Source organism: Haliotis cracherodii, unplaced genomic scaffold, assembly GCF_022045235.1.
Source record: "Haliotis cracherodii isolate W230 unplaced genomic scaffold, xgHalCrac1.p SCAF_4, whole genome shotgun sequence".
In the NCBI taxonomy this organism is placed as follows: Eukaryota; Metazoa; Mollusca; class Gastropoda; order Lepetellida; family Haliotidae; genus Haliotis; species Haliotis cracherodii.
The window spans coordinates 36,331,365-36,347,712 of NW_027266297.1; the positions used below are offsets into that span (position 1 = coordinate 36,331,365).

General features: G+C 39.7%; 1 protein-coding gene across 2 annotated transcripts in view; it reads left to right on the forward strand.

The window, feature by feature from the left end:
- LOC139480442 (centrosome and spindle pole-associated protein 1-like) overlaps nucleotides 1-16,348 on the forward strand; it is a 96,277-nt gene that overhangs the window by 65,762 nt on the left and 14,167 nt on the right. For both annotated transcript variants that reach the window (XM_071263518.1, XM_071263517.1), the window contains 15 exons: nucleotides 148-197; nucleotides 1,281-1,378; nucleotides 2,148-2,329; nucleotides 2,757-2,810; nucleotides 3,934-4,083; nucleotides 4,931-5,065; nucleotides 8,297-8,365; nucleotides 8,685-8,855; nucleotides 9,356-9,391; nucleotides 10,027-10,045; nucleotides 10,537-10,625; nucleotides 11,648-11,700; nucleotides 12,106-12,236; nucleotides 12,852-12,983; nucleotides 13,872-13,910. In XM_071263518.1, coding sequence (XP_071119619.1) covers nucleotides 148-197; nucleotides 1,281-1,378; nucleotides 2,148-2,329; nucleotides 2,757-2,810; nucleotides 3,934-4,083; nucleotides 4,931-5,065; nucleotides 8,297-8,365; nucleotides 8,685-8,855; nucleotides 9,356-9,391; nucleotides 10,027-10,045; nucleotides 10,537-10,625; nucleotides 11,648-11,700; nucleotides 12,106-12,236; nucleotides 12,852-12,983; nucleotides 13,872-13,910 — 1,408 coding nt within the window. The remainder of the gene's footprint in view (nucleotides 1-147; nucleotides 198-1,280; nucleotides 1,379-2,147; nucleotides 2,330-2,756; nucleotides 2,811-3,933; nucleotides 4,084-4,930; nucleotides 5,066-8,296; nucleotides 8,366-8,684; nucleotides 8,856-9,355; nucleotides 9,392-10,026; nucleotides 10,046-10,536; nucleotides 10,626-11,647; nucleotides 11,701-12,105; nucleotides 12,237-12,851; nucleotides 12,984-13,871; nucleotides 13,911-16,348) is intronic.

Genomic DNA, 16,348 nt, shown 5'->3' on the forward strand with positions numbered 1-16,348 from the left:
TGTCAGATTTTAGACAAATGTAGAATGCAGAGTATTAATGCTGTGGCTACCCACTAATCTGTGACCATCCATATTCTCAATGAGGTAATCCTAGCAGTTTAACGTCCTGTATGTACGAGGATCACTTATTGTCCTTTATCATACCAGATTGAAGAAGACAAGATGAAGAAAGCAAAGCAAAGGGCTCATCAGGAATGGTAAGAATGGCTAGTTTACACAAACGTTCATTGAGAAAATATGATGTACATAAACAGTCAATACGCATAGTCATATACATAGAAATTAGGTTTGGTTCGTCTTATCAAAAAACTGTCTACTTAGTTCACGAGTTGTGCTTGCATAATGTGACACATGGGATAGGATCAGTTTTTTGCCATTATTGACAAAAAATTGATTTTGCTGAAATTACTTTCAGTCTAGTAAGATATGAGCTAAGATATGAGTAAGATATGTGCTCAGACTAAATTCCACAGAAAGAGCACGCCTCAAACACTCCAGACAGAATAAAGATAATGATGTGTTTGATTACAAGTTTAGAGGTAACAAATTAATGATAACAAACTTCATTACATATTTAATTTGGTTTCATTTGTTCAAGTTTCTCCCTTCATCTATGAGTAATAAAATATTGAAACTATAATTTTGTTCCTCTGCCTGACTGTCTTAATGTGTCTAGGCAAGTCAGCCCAAACTGCTTTTATTATTGGGGTACAGATTTTGGGTAAAAAGACCTGGTTTGTTGGTAGGAAATATATAAATATAGAAATGAAAAGACATTTTAGATTATTATATCTTTCACGAAGTTGTTGCCAAGCTTGTCGTGTCCTCTACCCCTGTGAACATCCGGGTTAGAATTCATAGATTTTCAGTAGTTTCAGTTTGCATTGGGTGGTCAAACTCACTGACTTGGTCGATGCGTGTCATCGTATTCTAATTGGGAAGATTGATGCTCATGATGTCAACCAATGGATTTCCTGGTTCAGACTCAGTTATTTACAGACCACCGTCATGTAGATGGAATATTAGTGTGCGTCATTAAACAAACACAATCTTGTCCTTTGAATTATTCAGATTTTATTTATTTTGTCTTTTCATTTTTGTGGGACAGTGGCTCCACAATGTGAACCTTTGAAGTTTTGCCTATGGTGGCATAGTTCCATCGTGCTCATGTTTCTTGATGATGAATGAAAATATTGGACCTTATAAAAGAATGATGTTTCACACTTGTTCCTTGCTAGCTTGTGGTTTAAGTCAGCAAGTGGGTGCCTGGGTTGTTGCAGGTATGACATGAAGCTGGAGGAGGAGGCCAAGAGCTACAACCCGTACGGCAAGGGGGGTGGGGGTGCACCCATGAAGGATGACCGCGGAAATATCATTGGTGAGATTGGATGCTAACTTTGTCTACAGCAATACATTCAGGGTTTAAATTAATCAGTTTATGACTTGCAAGATACAATATACTCAAAGCAGAACAAGTTAGTTGATCAAGCTATGTTTTATGCATCCTTACGGGAAGTGGGTTTTGGCTTGACCTTCAAACTCAGTTACTAATTTCTATTTATGATTTTCTTTACAAGAGTAAGGTATTGATTGGTATTGTCACTCAGCTCTGCATGTCAGTGATACACCACTATACATGACTTTGAACCTAAACGTCAAGAGTGAGTCGTCTAAGGTGCCGCGATTCGCTGTGCAGAGTTACGTCCCTTGGGCCCGCCAGAAACCTATGATTGTGGGTTCGAATCCCGGTTCACCACGATTATAAGGTTTGTCAGCACCATACCCGTGCTCGTGGGTTTCACCGAAGTGGTAAACGTCTGAGACCTGCATCACTTCAGGCTTTCCTCCCACATTAAGCTGACACGCCGTGATATAACTGAAATAATGTTAAAAGCGGCGTTAAACCCAACTCACTATCACGGCGGGGGACACCAGAAATAGGCTTCACACATTGTACCCATGTCGGGAATCGAACCCGGGTCTTCGTCGTGACGAGCGAAAGCTTTAACCACAAGGCTACCCGACCGCCCCTAAAGAAACAAGAAATAACCACTGTGCTGTGAAACAAGGTAAATCCTTGTAAGAATACTCATTGTGATCAACTCATTGTCCCAACTCTTACAACTACATACATCCTTTACCTGCAGCTGACCTGCGCTCACTGAGGAGACCGGGCGGTCCCCCAACTGCAGCAGGAGTGTATGCTGGGACCTCCCCTCGACCCCCCTCCCCCCGGGATGACCTGATCCGCACCCCACCCCTCCAGACCACAGCAGCTGGGGAACCCTCACATGCCCGAGGGGGGCATGGAATATTTGGACAGCCCAAGGTATGCAATAGAATATACTACTCAAAAGAAGTTAAAGAACACATGATTCTTTCATATTACTATAGTTAATCTGGTGTGGCATGACATTTTAACTATAGTAATATGAAAGAATGTTGATTAACCTTATTAATATGAAAGAATCGTGCGTTCTTTCACTTCATTTGAGTAGTATATTATGACAGCCAATGTACTTCGTTTACTTACGTATGATTAGGCAGCTGATACATTGGAATATTTTGGCTGATTGAATCTGGAATTAATAATTCGGTATGCGTGTTACAGTTTCAGAGATTTAAATACTTGATGAGAAGTTTGATGGTGAAAGTTCGATCTCTTTTGCTTCATTGTTGTAATGGAAACTGTAATTGATTTGACACAGAATATCCAAATCCATAACTATGACAGTGATCTATGCTCTATGTTGCAGACTGATGCTGAGAAACACCAGACCGATGTGTACAAAGATGATTTGAGGAGACAGGTAATGCATTTGTTTTCACACCTGTGTAGAATGTATAGAAAAATGGATAACATTATTTAAGTTTACTGCGAGGTGTGAATTTTTTAGGGATGTCCTGAGTTGCATCCCTTGGATCCACTAGTGACAAGCTCCTTCCCAGCGTGTGACACCTTTGTTACACTCTCGCTCACATCGCTGCCAATAGTGTGGGCCCAGCCATTACAAGAATCTTCAAATTTGCCCTCTAACCCTAAATGTAGTAACATTTGTACTTTTGTTTGTCTTTGGGACATAGTTCATTTTGAAAAGGTTTATGACTGACCATGTTTTCCAGATGAATATATTTTTTCTTTTGTATAATCGGATTGGTTCAAGATTGCAGACTAACAGAAAATCATTTAACTTCCCCATTACTATACCAATTACATGATAGTTGGAATGATATAGAAATTCATATCTACAAAGAAAATAATTAAGCTGGGGTAAGAGTATTCGGCGTCACCTCAGTCATCACTTGTTTGCAAACATATCGGTCAGTCGGTTGCGAGTTCAACTCCAAGCATGGTTGTGGTCACCTATCACAGTGGGGGGTTTCGACTGGTGGCAGCGATAGTATAGAGATATCGTTGTTAAGAGCTTGCACTAGTGAGTTTGAATATGTAACAATTATGCAATGCTGTGTGTGCTCGTGGGAAAACGTACATCAATTTGGGATTTCATTTCACATTAAACTTTATTTTCATGTCATGATATCACCGAAAACGTGTTGCGAGCGACTCTTACACTTGCCCATGTATTAACTGATCATGCTGCAGTTGGGTGAGAGCCCGAAAGAAGAGTTGTCTGATCTGGTCATGTATCATGAGCCATGTGAAGTCGTGTTTGTGGTAGATTCATTGATGATACAGATTAGAAGTACCTATGCTATGAAGCTATGGTTGTTAGTTCCTGCATGCTTTTGTGTGATGAATGTTGCTTGTATCTGATGAGCATTGCTTGTGTGTGATGAGCATTGCTGTCGCATAAGTGTTGCTTGTGTTTGATGAGCATTGCTTGTGTGTGATGAGCATTGCTGTCGAATAAGTGTTGCTTGTGTCTGATGGCTGATTGTTTTGTCTCATGGGCGTCGCTTGTGTGAATCTAGATTGAGGCCAAGAAGGCAGCAGCAGCTCTGGAGCGAGAGAAGGAAAGGTATGAAGAAGAGAAGGAGCAACGTAGGATAGACGCCGAGCGGAAGAGGATGCAGGAGGAGTACGAGGAGGAACGCAAGAAGATAAAACTGAAGGAGGACGAGGTAACCGTGTGCGAAATACGCTGTAGTCGGAAAGCGCACGTTAAATCTTCTATATCAGTCAGTCAGTCAGGTAACCAAGCACTTTGGGTCAGAATGTATGGCTGCAGTAGAGATGGAATAGTAAATTTGTATCTTTTATCACAAGTTGGCCCTCATACCAGTGTCCAGCCTACGTTCAGTCAGATGTTTTCAAAATTGTTAGGTGGACTTTTGACTTGAAGATGACCTGCGGTAATAGGTGACAAAGATGACAGTCAGAAGCTGTATCCTATTAATAGTGGCCATTTATTACTGATGTATCAAGTCACTCTCCTTCTCACACAAGACCCATGAAGATACCGGGGTAGAATAGGTCTTCAACAACCCATGCTTGTCATAAAAGGCGACTAACGGGATCTGGTGGTCAGGCTCGCTGACTTGGTTGATGCATGTCATCGATCCCAACTGCGTGGATCGATGCTCGTGATGTCAATCACTGGATTGTCTGGTCCAGACTTGATTATTTACAGACCGCTGTCATATAGCTTGAATATTGCTGAGTGCGGCGTTAAACAACAAACAAACCAAACCAACCTTCTCACACAAGGCATGGTAGTAGATGACACAAAAACTGCTGTAAGGCATAGATCACTCATGTTTTAATTATGCAATCATATGTGGTTGGATGGTTGTATCGGTATTGTTACAGACACATGTTAGTGGATCAGTATGGTTGTGTCACACAGAATTTATCAGACAGAATGTTCCATATTCAGGAATGGATACTTTTTTGTTTTTTTAAGTTGTTTGTGTAGAGATAGCATTCATTTTTTAAACCCATTCTGACATGAGAGTGCTGTGTTGCCAGGCTCGGAGGAAGAATGAAGAGTTGATGAGACAAGCGGAGGAGAGGAAAAGAGAAGCAGATCAGCGGAGAAATGATGCTGAGGATGATAGGAGGCGACAACAGGAGGAAGCAGACAGAGAGAGGCTGGAGAGGGAGGTAGGGAGAGCACAGATTCACCACTGCTAGGAAGGTATTGGGCAGAGAGTGGATGGAGAGGGAGGTAGGGAGAGCACAGATTCATCACTGCTAGGAAGGTATTGGGCAGAGAGTGGATGGAGAGGGAGGTAGGGAGAACACAGATTCATCACTGCTAGGAAGGTATTGGGCAGAGAGAGGCTGAAGAGGGAGGTAGGGAGAACACAGATTCATCACTGCTAGGAAGGTATTGGGCAGAGAGTGGATGGAGAGGGAGGTAGGGAGAACACAGATTCATCACTGCTAGGAAGGTATTGGGCAGAGAGAGGCTGAAGAGGGAGGTAGGGAGAACACAGATTCATCACTGCTAGGAAGGTACTGGGCAGAGAGTGGATGGAGAGGGAGGTAGGGAGAACACAGATTCATCACTGCTAGGAAGGTATTGGGCAGAGGGTGGATGGAGAGGGAGGTAGGGAGAACACAGATTCATCACTGCTAGGAAGGTATTGGGCAGAGAGTGGATGGAGAGGGAGGTAGGGAGAACACAGATTCATCACTGCTAGGAGGGTAATGGGCAGACAGAGAGGCTGAAGAGGGAGGTAGGGAGAGCACAGATTCATCACTGCTAGGAAGGTATTGGGCAGAGAGTGGATGGAGAGGGAGGTAGGGAGAACACAGATTCATCACTGCTAGGAGGGTATTGGGCAGAGAGAGGCTGAAGAGGGAGGTAGGGAGAACACAGATTCATCACTGCTAGGAAGGTATTGGGCAGAGGGTGGATGGAGAGGGAGGTAGGGAGAACACAGATTCATCACTGCTAGGAAGGTATTGGGCAGAGAGTGGATGGAGAGGGAGGTAGGGAGAACACAGATTCATAACTGCTAGGAAGGTATTGGGCAGAGAGTGGATGGAGAGGGAGGTAGGGAGAACACAGATTCATCACTGCTAGGAGGGTAATGGGCAGACAGAGAGGCTGGAGAGGGAGGTAGGGAGAAAACAGGTTCATCACTGCTAGGAAGGTATTGGTCAGACAGAGAGGCTGGAGAGGGAGGTAGGGAGAACACAGGTTCACCACTGCTAGGAAGGTATTGGTCAGACAGAGAGGCTGGAGGGGGAGGTTGGGAGAACACAGGTTCATCATTCACTGCTAGGAAGGTATTGGTCAGACAGAGAGGCTGTAGAGGGAGGTAGGGAGAACACAGGTTCACCACTGCTAGGAAGGCATTGGGCAGAGAGTGGATGGAGAGAGTTGTAGTGCTTAGGTTTTTGGCACCCTGTTGGGTGTAAAACAATTTCTGTGATGACAAACAGATGAACAATTCAGGTGATAATTTTGTGAAAGAGATTCAAGCTGTTTGGCAGTAAGAGCGAACACAATGGATAATAGATGACATGTTCTGTTGAGATGAGTTGAATGTATTGTCACATATGTTGGAAATATGTTATGGAAATCTTTCCACCCAGGTGGGCTTCTCAAGCAGTTGGTTGTCTTAACATGTGACCCATGCATTGGTCTGTGTATTGGAGACTGCCAGCTGGAATATTGTTCACTGTCGCATAAAACCCCATTCACTTTCCATTTGACCCGTAAAGATCCGGGGTGGAATAGGCCTTCAGCACCCCATGCTTGCCGTAAAAGGCGACTATGCTTGTTGTAAGAGGCGACTAATGGGATCAGGTGGTCAGGCTCGCTGACTTGGTTAATGCATGTCATCATATCCCAGTTTGGTGGATCAATGATTATGGTGTCAATCACTTGATTGTCTGGTCCAGACCCGATTATTTACAGATTGCCGTCATATAGCTGGAATATTGCTGAGTGAGGCGTTAAACAACAGACAAACAAACAAACACTTTCTAATTGTTATTTTGATGATGATAATGAGGATGATAATGTGTATCGAGACATTTGAGTTGAATGTTATAGATGTAATAGTAACAGGGTCAGTCTTTGTGCAGTGTAGTGACCAACCCCTGACCATAGAACCAGCGTCTAATGTCTGTTCAGCAAACTTATTACCTCATCCTCAGTTTCTTCTCCTTTACCTGTAATATCCTCTGTAACAATGTTATTAGGTATATGTTTTTAGGTAACTGTAATGAATAATAATCTTTTAGACATTCTATCTAATGTCTTGTATACAAATTAATGTCTATTTCAAGAGTAGTTTCTTTCATTGCATGTGCTGTCCATGTTGTAGTCCCTAACAGTATAACACTGAAACATTAGGCTTAAAAAGATAAAAGAATTGGTTCTCAGGCAATGGCTTTTGAAAATATAGTTTGGGCGGGTGAGTTTTTTTGTTGTTGTTGTTTTTTTTTGTTTTTTTGGGGTGTGTGTTCGAACTAGTATGTAGCCAAATAAGCAGTTGTGTACAGTCAACCAGGTAAAGACTCCCTATATGAATGTATTCCTTGATGAGTAAAATACTGCAATACAGTACTTGACTACCATTTGACTACCAGTGTGTGCAATCGATTCCAATTGCGTGGATCGATGCTCATGATGTCAATCACTGGATTGTCTGGTCCAGACTCGATTATTTCACAGACAGCCGTCATATAGCTGGAATATTGCTGAGTGCGGCATTAAACAACAAACAAACAAACAAACGAACCAGTGTGTGCATAATTCACACATACAATGTTCTTTGATTTTATTTCACAACGCGAAGACATTATCGTGAACACACAACACAGGAAGAAGCATGTCAACAAGTACGCATGTTAGTCCTGTTATTACTATCTGCCTATTAATGTGTTCTTTGTGAATCTGGACTTACATTTTTAATCCATTATATTACTTTTATCCAAGATTTCAATTTTGTGGGCTGTGCCTGACAACCAAGGCTATTATATTTTTTAGCCTTAACTTCTAGAATAATATGAGAATAATATGAGAGAGAAAATATCACTTCTTCATCAATTATTATAAATATTTGGAATCATGGTACATTACATAAATTATTTTCAGCTTGCTCAAATCTCTGCCTTATCTTGTATGTATCCAGTTTGCTAGTTTGTACCCTTAACAGATGGCCGAAGTTTTTTTCGTCATTTCCTAATTATTTATTTTTTTCTGAGGAAAGCAAATCATATTTGTGACATGCATGTGAGATGTTGCAGTAAGCATGCACTGTCAGGTTGTTAACACTCTCCCACATTTATCAGCTGTTCAGCATCAGGGGCTTCATTTTATTGGTTTATACGACAGGTTATATTCATGTATTTTGACCACACTTTAATTTCCAGGCCGCAGAGCGAGGAAAATCTCCCCCATTGCCAGCAGTGGGGAGAAAGCAGGCAACTGAGCACACACCGGTAATGCATTCCCCCAGTCTGGGATAACAATCAATATTGTGGCTTAAGTGCTGGCACGGATACGCTGAACATATCATTGCATCTAGCCTGATTATTGCAAACAACACGACTATTATCGTGAACATTTCATCTCTCAAAACCTTTCTAATACCTAGTCCTCTATCTTTCTGTATTTACTGCATTTTTATAGCAACATTGCTTAGAAGTATATTTATATTATATCTGTAGCACTAAGAATTTATGTTTATGTAGCTTTCTATATTTATATTTTCTGTGTACCCGTTATTTTATCTTTACCTACATAATGCACCCTTTCCAGGAACCTGCTGATAAAGCGCTTACCTATCGAGCCTCCTCCCCCCCTGTGCCAGCTGCTAGAACCAGTCTTGCTGCTGAGAATCGGCCTCACTCTGTTGCTAGGCAACAAAATGAAGAGGCTGAAACCCGCTATGTGCCCTCCGCGCTTTCCAATAGAATAGATGAGCCTTTGGTAATCTTGGCTTCCATTATCAGGGGAGATAATTCTTTTCACGAATTTCTCCTCTGGTCTTTAACTGCTGTGTACATGAATTTGCAAAAAAGAACTATCATCTATTTGTATCAAATATTTGGACAAATTTGTATTTGAATGAAATACTTTGAGTGCCTTTATGAACAGTGATAATCTTTACACAGATAATTCAGCTGTGGAGTTTTTGAAAATTATTTGTTTCATGAATTGCAATGTAAAAGTATGACTTCAATTTGTTTTAATCAGATGATAATTCTGTGCTTCATATTTTTGGAATCTGCAGCAATTTGCTTGCCCATAATATGCATGTATGATTAGTGACCTGTAAACATTCTGTAGCTTAGACATAACGCCTACTTGACAGTGTCTCTGACATAGCTTGCCCATGCATACCGTTCATTGTTTGCTAACATAGTAAGCCTGATCTTTAATTTAATACTTAGTTATTAGTAAAGCATTACTTTTAAATTTTGTTATAGCTTGATCGAGGTCGTTCCCCAGTTGACAGAGCTCCAGTAAGTTGTGCATGAAATTTAAGTGTGTTTATTCGTCATAACGGTTTTAAATGTACAGACAGATATTGTTTATTTACTTTTTATGTTTTATATTTTTTTATATATGTATCAGGTTTGCTTTTAAATGCGCAAGAAAGACAGTGGGCATACAGTTGACATTGGGACAACATAATGATTGTTATGAGTTTGTTTATACAAATATTTGTTAGATTTATGTAGTAAATTCAGTAAAATGCAAGCACCACTATGACTTTTCTATTCTCTTTTGGAAGGTATGGTTAATGAGTATGCGTTTACATCGGGTTCAAAATCATATTTATGTATCTTACCTGATGAAAATATTTTGGAGAGAGAGAGTTTGGGCAGAATTAAGAACGTGAAAACATTTGTGTCTGTTGAAAGCTCAGCACTTCCTGTCTGAATTTCACACACGCACTTTGGTTTTAGCTGTATAAAGTAATCAGAGAAGACAGTTTTGGGGTGATGTTGAGTGATCAACTACCAGTGATGACCTTTTGAGGTTGTGAAGATATATGTAATATACTCACCTGTGACAAGTTAATAGAACTTGATAAGTAGGAGGAGGCCGCCCCATGTAACTTGTGGAACTAATGTTGATTTGTTGTTTGTTTCAGTCCTCGTCTAGAGCTCCAAGTAAGTATTAACTGTGAAGGGGTTTGTTTGAGAGAATGGGATGCCAGCATCAGTGTTACATATAGGAGTCCCCCTGTGAGGATCCTACCTGTGAAGATCCGGGGTAGAATTTGTCTTCAGCAACCCATACTTGCCGTAAAAGGCATCTATGCTTGTCGTAAGAGGCGACTAACGGTATCAGGTGGTCAGGCTCGCTGACTTGGTTGATGCTTGTCAATGTGTCCCAATTGCCTAGATTGGTGCTCATGATGTCAATCACTGGATTATTTACAGACTGACGTAATATAGCTGGGACATTCATTAGTGCAGTGTTAAACAACAAACTGCAGTCACAATGTAAACATGCAAGATCTAAGGCACATTTACAACATTTCTACATAAGTTGGTTGTCTGTATCTGAGGACAATGTATTCATGTAAATAGAACGAAGTAAACGACTAGATGGGATCAGGTGGTCTGCTAGACCTTGATTGTGACTGGCTTCTCTCCAGGTGCTGACATCCTCAATGCTCTGGCCAGGATGAAGCATCAGCTGGCCTCCGAGAGAGACCGAGTGGAGACCATGCTGGACAAGAGTGAAGTATGTACACGTCTCTCCTGCTCAAGTAGTAATATTTCACGCAAGGCACTATGTCCCTCCAAGAACGCTTAGGTCAAATCAACAATTACAGCTGCAAGTATCAAGTTAAAGTCTTTGGGCTCCAGATCTTACAGTGTTGCTGTCGCTTGTTTGTGGAATTCTCTCACTCTCATGCTGATTACAAAACAAACTGTCCAGTCTATCAAATCAGACATAAAACTTATCTCTTTTCGAATGCTAATCCCAGGGACATTCTTTCACTCTTGTATATATATATATGTTGCTGCTGCTCCTCCTCCTCTTCCTCCTCCTCCTCCTCCTCCTCCCCTTCCTCCCTTCTTCTTAACATAGCTCAAACTAGAGGGATTAGGGAATATCACTTTTATATCCAGTATTACTTTATCTTGACATTGGGGCAGTCTGGTTGCCTACTTGTTATTGGATTTGTAGTCATGCCAAAAATGGTTTGATTTTCTACTTGGCTACAGTGTATGAAGCCTTTCATTGATGTCTTGGACTTGAAATTGTGGAAATAATAATAGTCGTAAAGGTCACAGCTCACTCAATTATTCTTGCCATATAACATGAATTCTATTTCTTACAGTCGCTATAGCACATTCTGTGTGAACCTATTCTTATGAGGTGTAGCGTTTGCTCGTCACGCCGAAGACCCAGGTTCGATTCCTGACATGGGTACAATGTGTGAAGCCTATTTCAGGTGTCCCCCGCCGTGATATTGCTGGAATATTGCTAAAAACGGCATAAAACCATACTCACTCACTCTTATAAGGTGCAATGTCAACGCTGTGTAGACTCACCATCCTCACATAATAATCTGTCATTGGACAAGGAATCTTTGTCTGTGCTTCAGCAGAATATTAATTGCTATTGTTGTATCAGACTGACCTACAGTTTGATTTTATAATGATAGCAGCTGTATCTCTAGATATGTTTGTCATCGGTTCAGTTTTATGACTGTTACTTTCTGTTGTTGTGAGTGTAGATATTCATGTCTGTTTCAGAATGAGCCTGAGGTGTTTGATCCAAGGTTAGCACAGAGGCCCCCTCCAGTTCCGTAAGTGGACATCTTGCCTCCATCACCACAACTCGGGGATCATAGCTTTAAGATTATCTGATGGGTCATGCTTTGATCCACACATACAGTGGAATCTATCGAACCATAGTTGCTTGCGATTAGTAAGATGTAACAGGAGTTACGTCCCTTGCAGCCACAATACCCAATTGGTCTTCAGCAACCCCTGCTTGTTGTGTAATCTTGCTGACTTTGGTTGATGCATGTCATTGTATCCCTATTGCATAGATCCACACTCATTATGCTAAAAACTGGGTTGTTCGGACTCAATTATAGACATACTGCTATCATTTAGCTGGATTATTGCTGGGTTCAGCGTTAACATCAACAAACAAACAAACAAACAAACAAACGTTTTTTATTCTACATGTGTGTTTTATGCTACAGACGGGTTCAACGTGACATAGACGTGTTTGAGATGGCACGGAACCGAAACACTGTTCCAGTGAGACGAGCGCCAACAGCAGACAACAACCCACACCCAGAGCACCTGCGCGAGTTCCACGATCTTAAACAAGGTACAGTGACTCACCAGCACCAGGCATTACACCTTGCTAGACGGCTTGGAATCACAAATTGAAATGTTTGATAAAGCTGTTTGGATACATCTTAACATTTGACTAAGTGCTTATTAAGAAATGATTTTTGCTGATTAACAATTTCAATCTGATCCATCAAATGATTCAGGTTGTTTCTTGATTAGATGTGTTTGTAGGATCTAAATTTCGTGAATAGGGAGTAGAGGTTGTATTTGTGTAGAGGTATGTTGGAAAAACATTTATGTTAAATTGCCAAGAATACATTCAACCCACTCTAATTCATGCTGAACAGACACACAAACTACTTTTCAAATTCTCCTGGTGAATGTTTCTTAATAGTTTTTGTGTAGTCAGTATTAGTACTTCTTTGTGAGTGTTATAACTATTAAACCTACTTGCACACTTTGGCATATATCTTCTTCCAGATGGAGCTGTACGTTGGTCAGGGGAGGCAACTCTTTATTACCTCCCCTTGACTACACTTAACTCTGTTTAGCCGTGGTAGTTGATTGTACACGATATTGTGTGAAATGTTGTACATTCTGCATCAGTGTTTGCAAACCTTTCTGTGATGTTTTTGCACCACTTTCTCAGCTGACACAGATTCTAGACAAGAATTCAAGCGACAATATCCATATGACCCGATGTCCAACGACCATCTTGAGCAGCAGCAGGCTGCCCTCATCCGACAGCAGGAACAGAATCTCCGGGAATTGAGGGGCAAAAGTGAGAACCCGTAACTTGTTATGTGCATGCCCAGCTGGTCTGAAGTGTAACTCGATCAACTCAGAAATATGTCTGTTTCCTGCATTGAACATAACAGGAGGCAGGGTTAGGAATTAATATTTATTTTCACTTGAACACAAAAATGATCTTTCACGGAATTGTCATCTGCCTTATCGTAAAAGTAGTACTCCATATGAAAATGTCACTGATCCTTTCTGAATTTCACTTGTGTTGATCTTGACCATCAGACTGAATCTTGAATCATGGGAGGCCTGTAGCTATATGGTTGACATGCTGTTCAATTCAGTTATGTCCAGTATGTCATATTTCAGTGTGATTTAAACATTGGTTTGAAAAATAGTTATGTTATGTGATGTAAAAAGAAAATGTCCTGTTCTGTGTTGCTTCTTATCAATCTGCTACTTCTTTGAAAAAAGTGGGAAACTGGAAGAAAGTTCTGCTTAGATGCTCTTTATGGCATTAAATTGTGTTCATAAAGTCTTTTGAAATAATTATGGAGAAAAGTAATTACCACATTATTACCTCTTCATTCATTCACTCTCACAAATACATGTACCATGAAATGTCTTTCAAAAGTCTACAGAATTGTTTGCAGTTGCTAAATGATGCAAATCTGCATCTGTGCCTTTTGGAAAAAAGTACAGCTTCTTGTACTGCCAGTTTTTTGCTTGAAGTCTTTGCACCTGTTTCTTCTGTGTAGTAGTGTCTCTTTAGATTCAAGACTCTGCCTTGGATTTCAGAACATACTTATTATCTGCATAATATCATCTGCAGATTATTTGTATCTGACCAGTACAGATTCGATAGGTAACAGATAACAGATTCATGTAGGAAATAAGTTTGTTTTTGTTTTTTCTCACTTGTTAGTAAGAAGCAGTTTAAGCATGGCCGACATGGACATAGAAGGTTTGTTGTATGGGTGTAATAGAGAGTCTAAAAAAAAGTCGACTAACTTTCCTTTTGAGTCAGAAAATAGTCTGCTGCCTTTCCTTTTGAGAGTCAGAAATTAGTCAGCTACCTTTCTTTTTGAGTTAAAATTAGTCTGCTACCTTTCTTTTTGAGTCAGAAAATAGTCCGCTACCTTTCCTTTTGAGTCAGAAATTATTCTGCTACCTTTCTTTTTGAGTTAAAAATTAGTCTGCTACCTTTCCTTTTGAGTCAGAAAATAGTCCGCTACCTTTCTTTTTGAGTCAGAAATTAGTCAGCTACCTTTCTTTTTGAGTTAAAAATTAGTCTGCTACCTTTCCTTTTGAGTCAGAAAATAGTCAGCTACCTTTCTTTTTGAGTTAAAATTAGTCTGCTACCTTTCTTTTTGAGTCAGAAAATAGTCTGCTACCTTTCCTTTTGAGTCAGAAATTATTCTGCTACCTTTGTTTTTGAGTTAAAAATTAGTCTGCTACCTTTCCTTTTGAGTCAGAAAATAGTCCGCTACCTTTCTTTTTGAGTCAGAAATTAGTCAGCTCCCTTTCTTATTGAGTTAAAAATTAGTCTGCTACCTTTCTTTTTGAGTCAGAAATTAGTCAGCTCCCTTTCTTATTGAGTTAAAAATTAGTCTGCTACCTTTCTTTTTGAGTCAGAAATTATTCTGCTACCTTTCTTTTTGAGTTAAAAATTAGTCTGCTACCTTTCCTTTTGAGTCAGAAAATAGTCCGCTACCTTTATTTTTGAGTCAGAAATTAGTCAGCTACCTTTCTTTTTGAGTTAAAAATTAGTCTGCTACCTTTCCTTTTGAGTCAGAAAATAGTCCGCTACCTTTCTTTTTGAGTCAGAAATTAGTCAGCTACCTTTCTTTTTGAGTTAAAAATTAGTCTGCTACCTTTCCTTTTGAGTCAGAAAATAGTCCGCTACCTTTCTTTTTGAGTCAGAAATTAGTCAGCTCCCTTTCTTATTGAGTTAAAAATTAGTCTGCTACCTTTCTTTTTGAGTCAGAAATTAGTCCGTTCCCTTTCTTTTTGAGTTAAAAATTAGTCTGCTACCTTTCTTTTTGAGGGCCAGAAAATAGTCAGTTACCCTTCTTTTTGAGGACCAGAAAATAGTCAGCTAGTATTACATTTGAGGTTTTTTTTTGTATAGGCCTAGAATCCGAGTCTACCTCTGTTGAATGATTCCTACAAGTGAAACCATACATGTCTTCCGATGTGAAACACACAGTTTATCCATTGATGTTTGTTAGGGGCTTTTCTGTCTTTTGTAAGTGATGTGGGAGGGAGATATGAAGAAGGCAACCTGGTCCAGTTCCATGTGATCAGCCATTGTTTCAGTTATCTAAGTAAAAACACACCATTGATTTCACAGACGAAAACACAGTTTTGTGATATTAACAATTCCTATATTGTAGTGTCATGCCGTATTCTGTCATCAATATTACAGTGAGACTTTCAGAAAAACAATGCAACACTGATAGATATTTGCTTCCTTTGATTTGTTATACCTTGAGTGCAAATGCCTCTAAGTTTGCAGTTAAAATGAGCTTTGTAGGTTTTATAGGATTAAAGCATCAGAAATCATGGAAAATATTTCACAACAAAACTACTTGCAGGTATGCTCTTTCTGGGATTTTGTTTTAATGTTTGTAATGAGAGGGGGGATACAATTCTGCTACTAACCGGCTTTGTGAGTTATATAGTAAAGGCATAGTGTTAACATTCTGTGTTCATTCTGGAAGAATGTGGAGTTAGTCCTACAGCAGATGTCTAACTGTTTACCTAATGGCTTCTAGGCTTCTAGCTCTGAGACATCTGTACCAATTGTGCTGCAGACAGTAAAGTATTTATATCGAATAATTTGGATGTCAAGACCAATACTTGGTTTCACATTACACAAGTAGAGACTCTTAAGATATGAATTATTCATACATTACATATCCCCTCATGCACTGGTTTACCTTGGATATTAATAATTCATCAATATGGATTTCATTTAAGTGTATGATAATATGAAAATTGAATTCAGAATTTAAGAAGTCTGTTTAAATCTAAATGTTTTTAATGTTTCAGTACTTACATGGTTAAAAAAAATTTTTTTGAATAGATTAAATCATGTTAAATGTAGTTTTGGTAGATACTGCTCTTGTATGCACAGTATAGCGAAATATAGCTTGCCCATCTTTAGAGGTTATGATTGCATGTTACTGCTGAGAGCTCAATGTATGTGTTTTAGTGAGTTTTAACTATGGCATTCTTTCTTTGAAGATACTTGAAACTAATTGAAACATAAATATGAATCAGACAAATATTAATGTCTTTAAAATGTCACGTCTTGCTTTAAATGTGATGTTTGTGTTGTAACTGAACCTGTCTGTCTCGAAACTTTGTGTATGTAGATTGTGTCAAACTTCTGACACT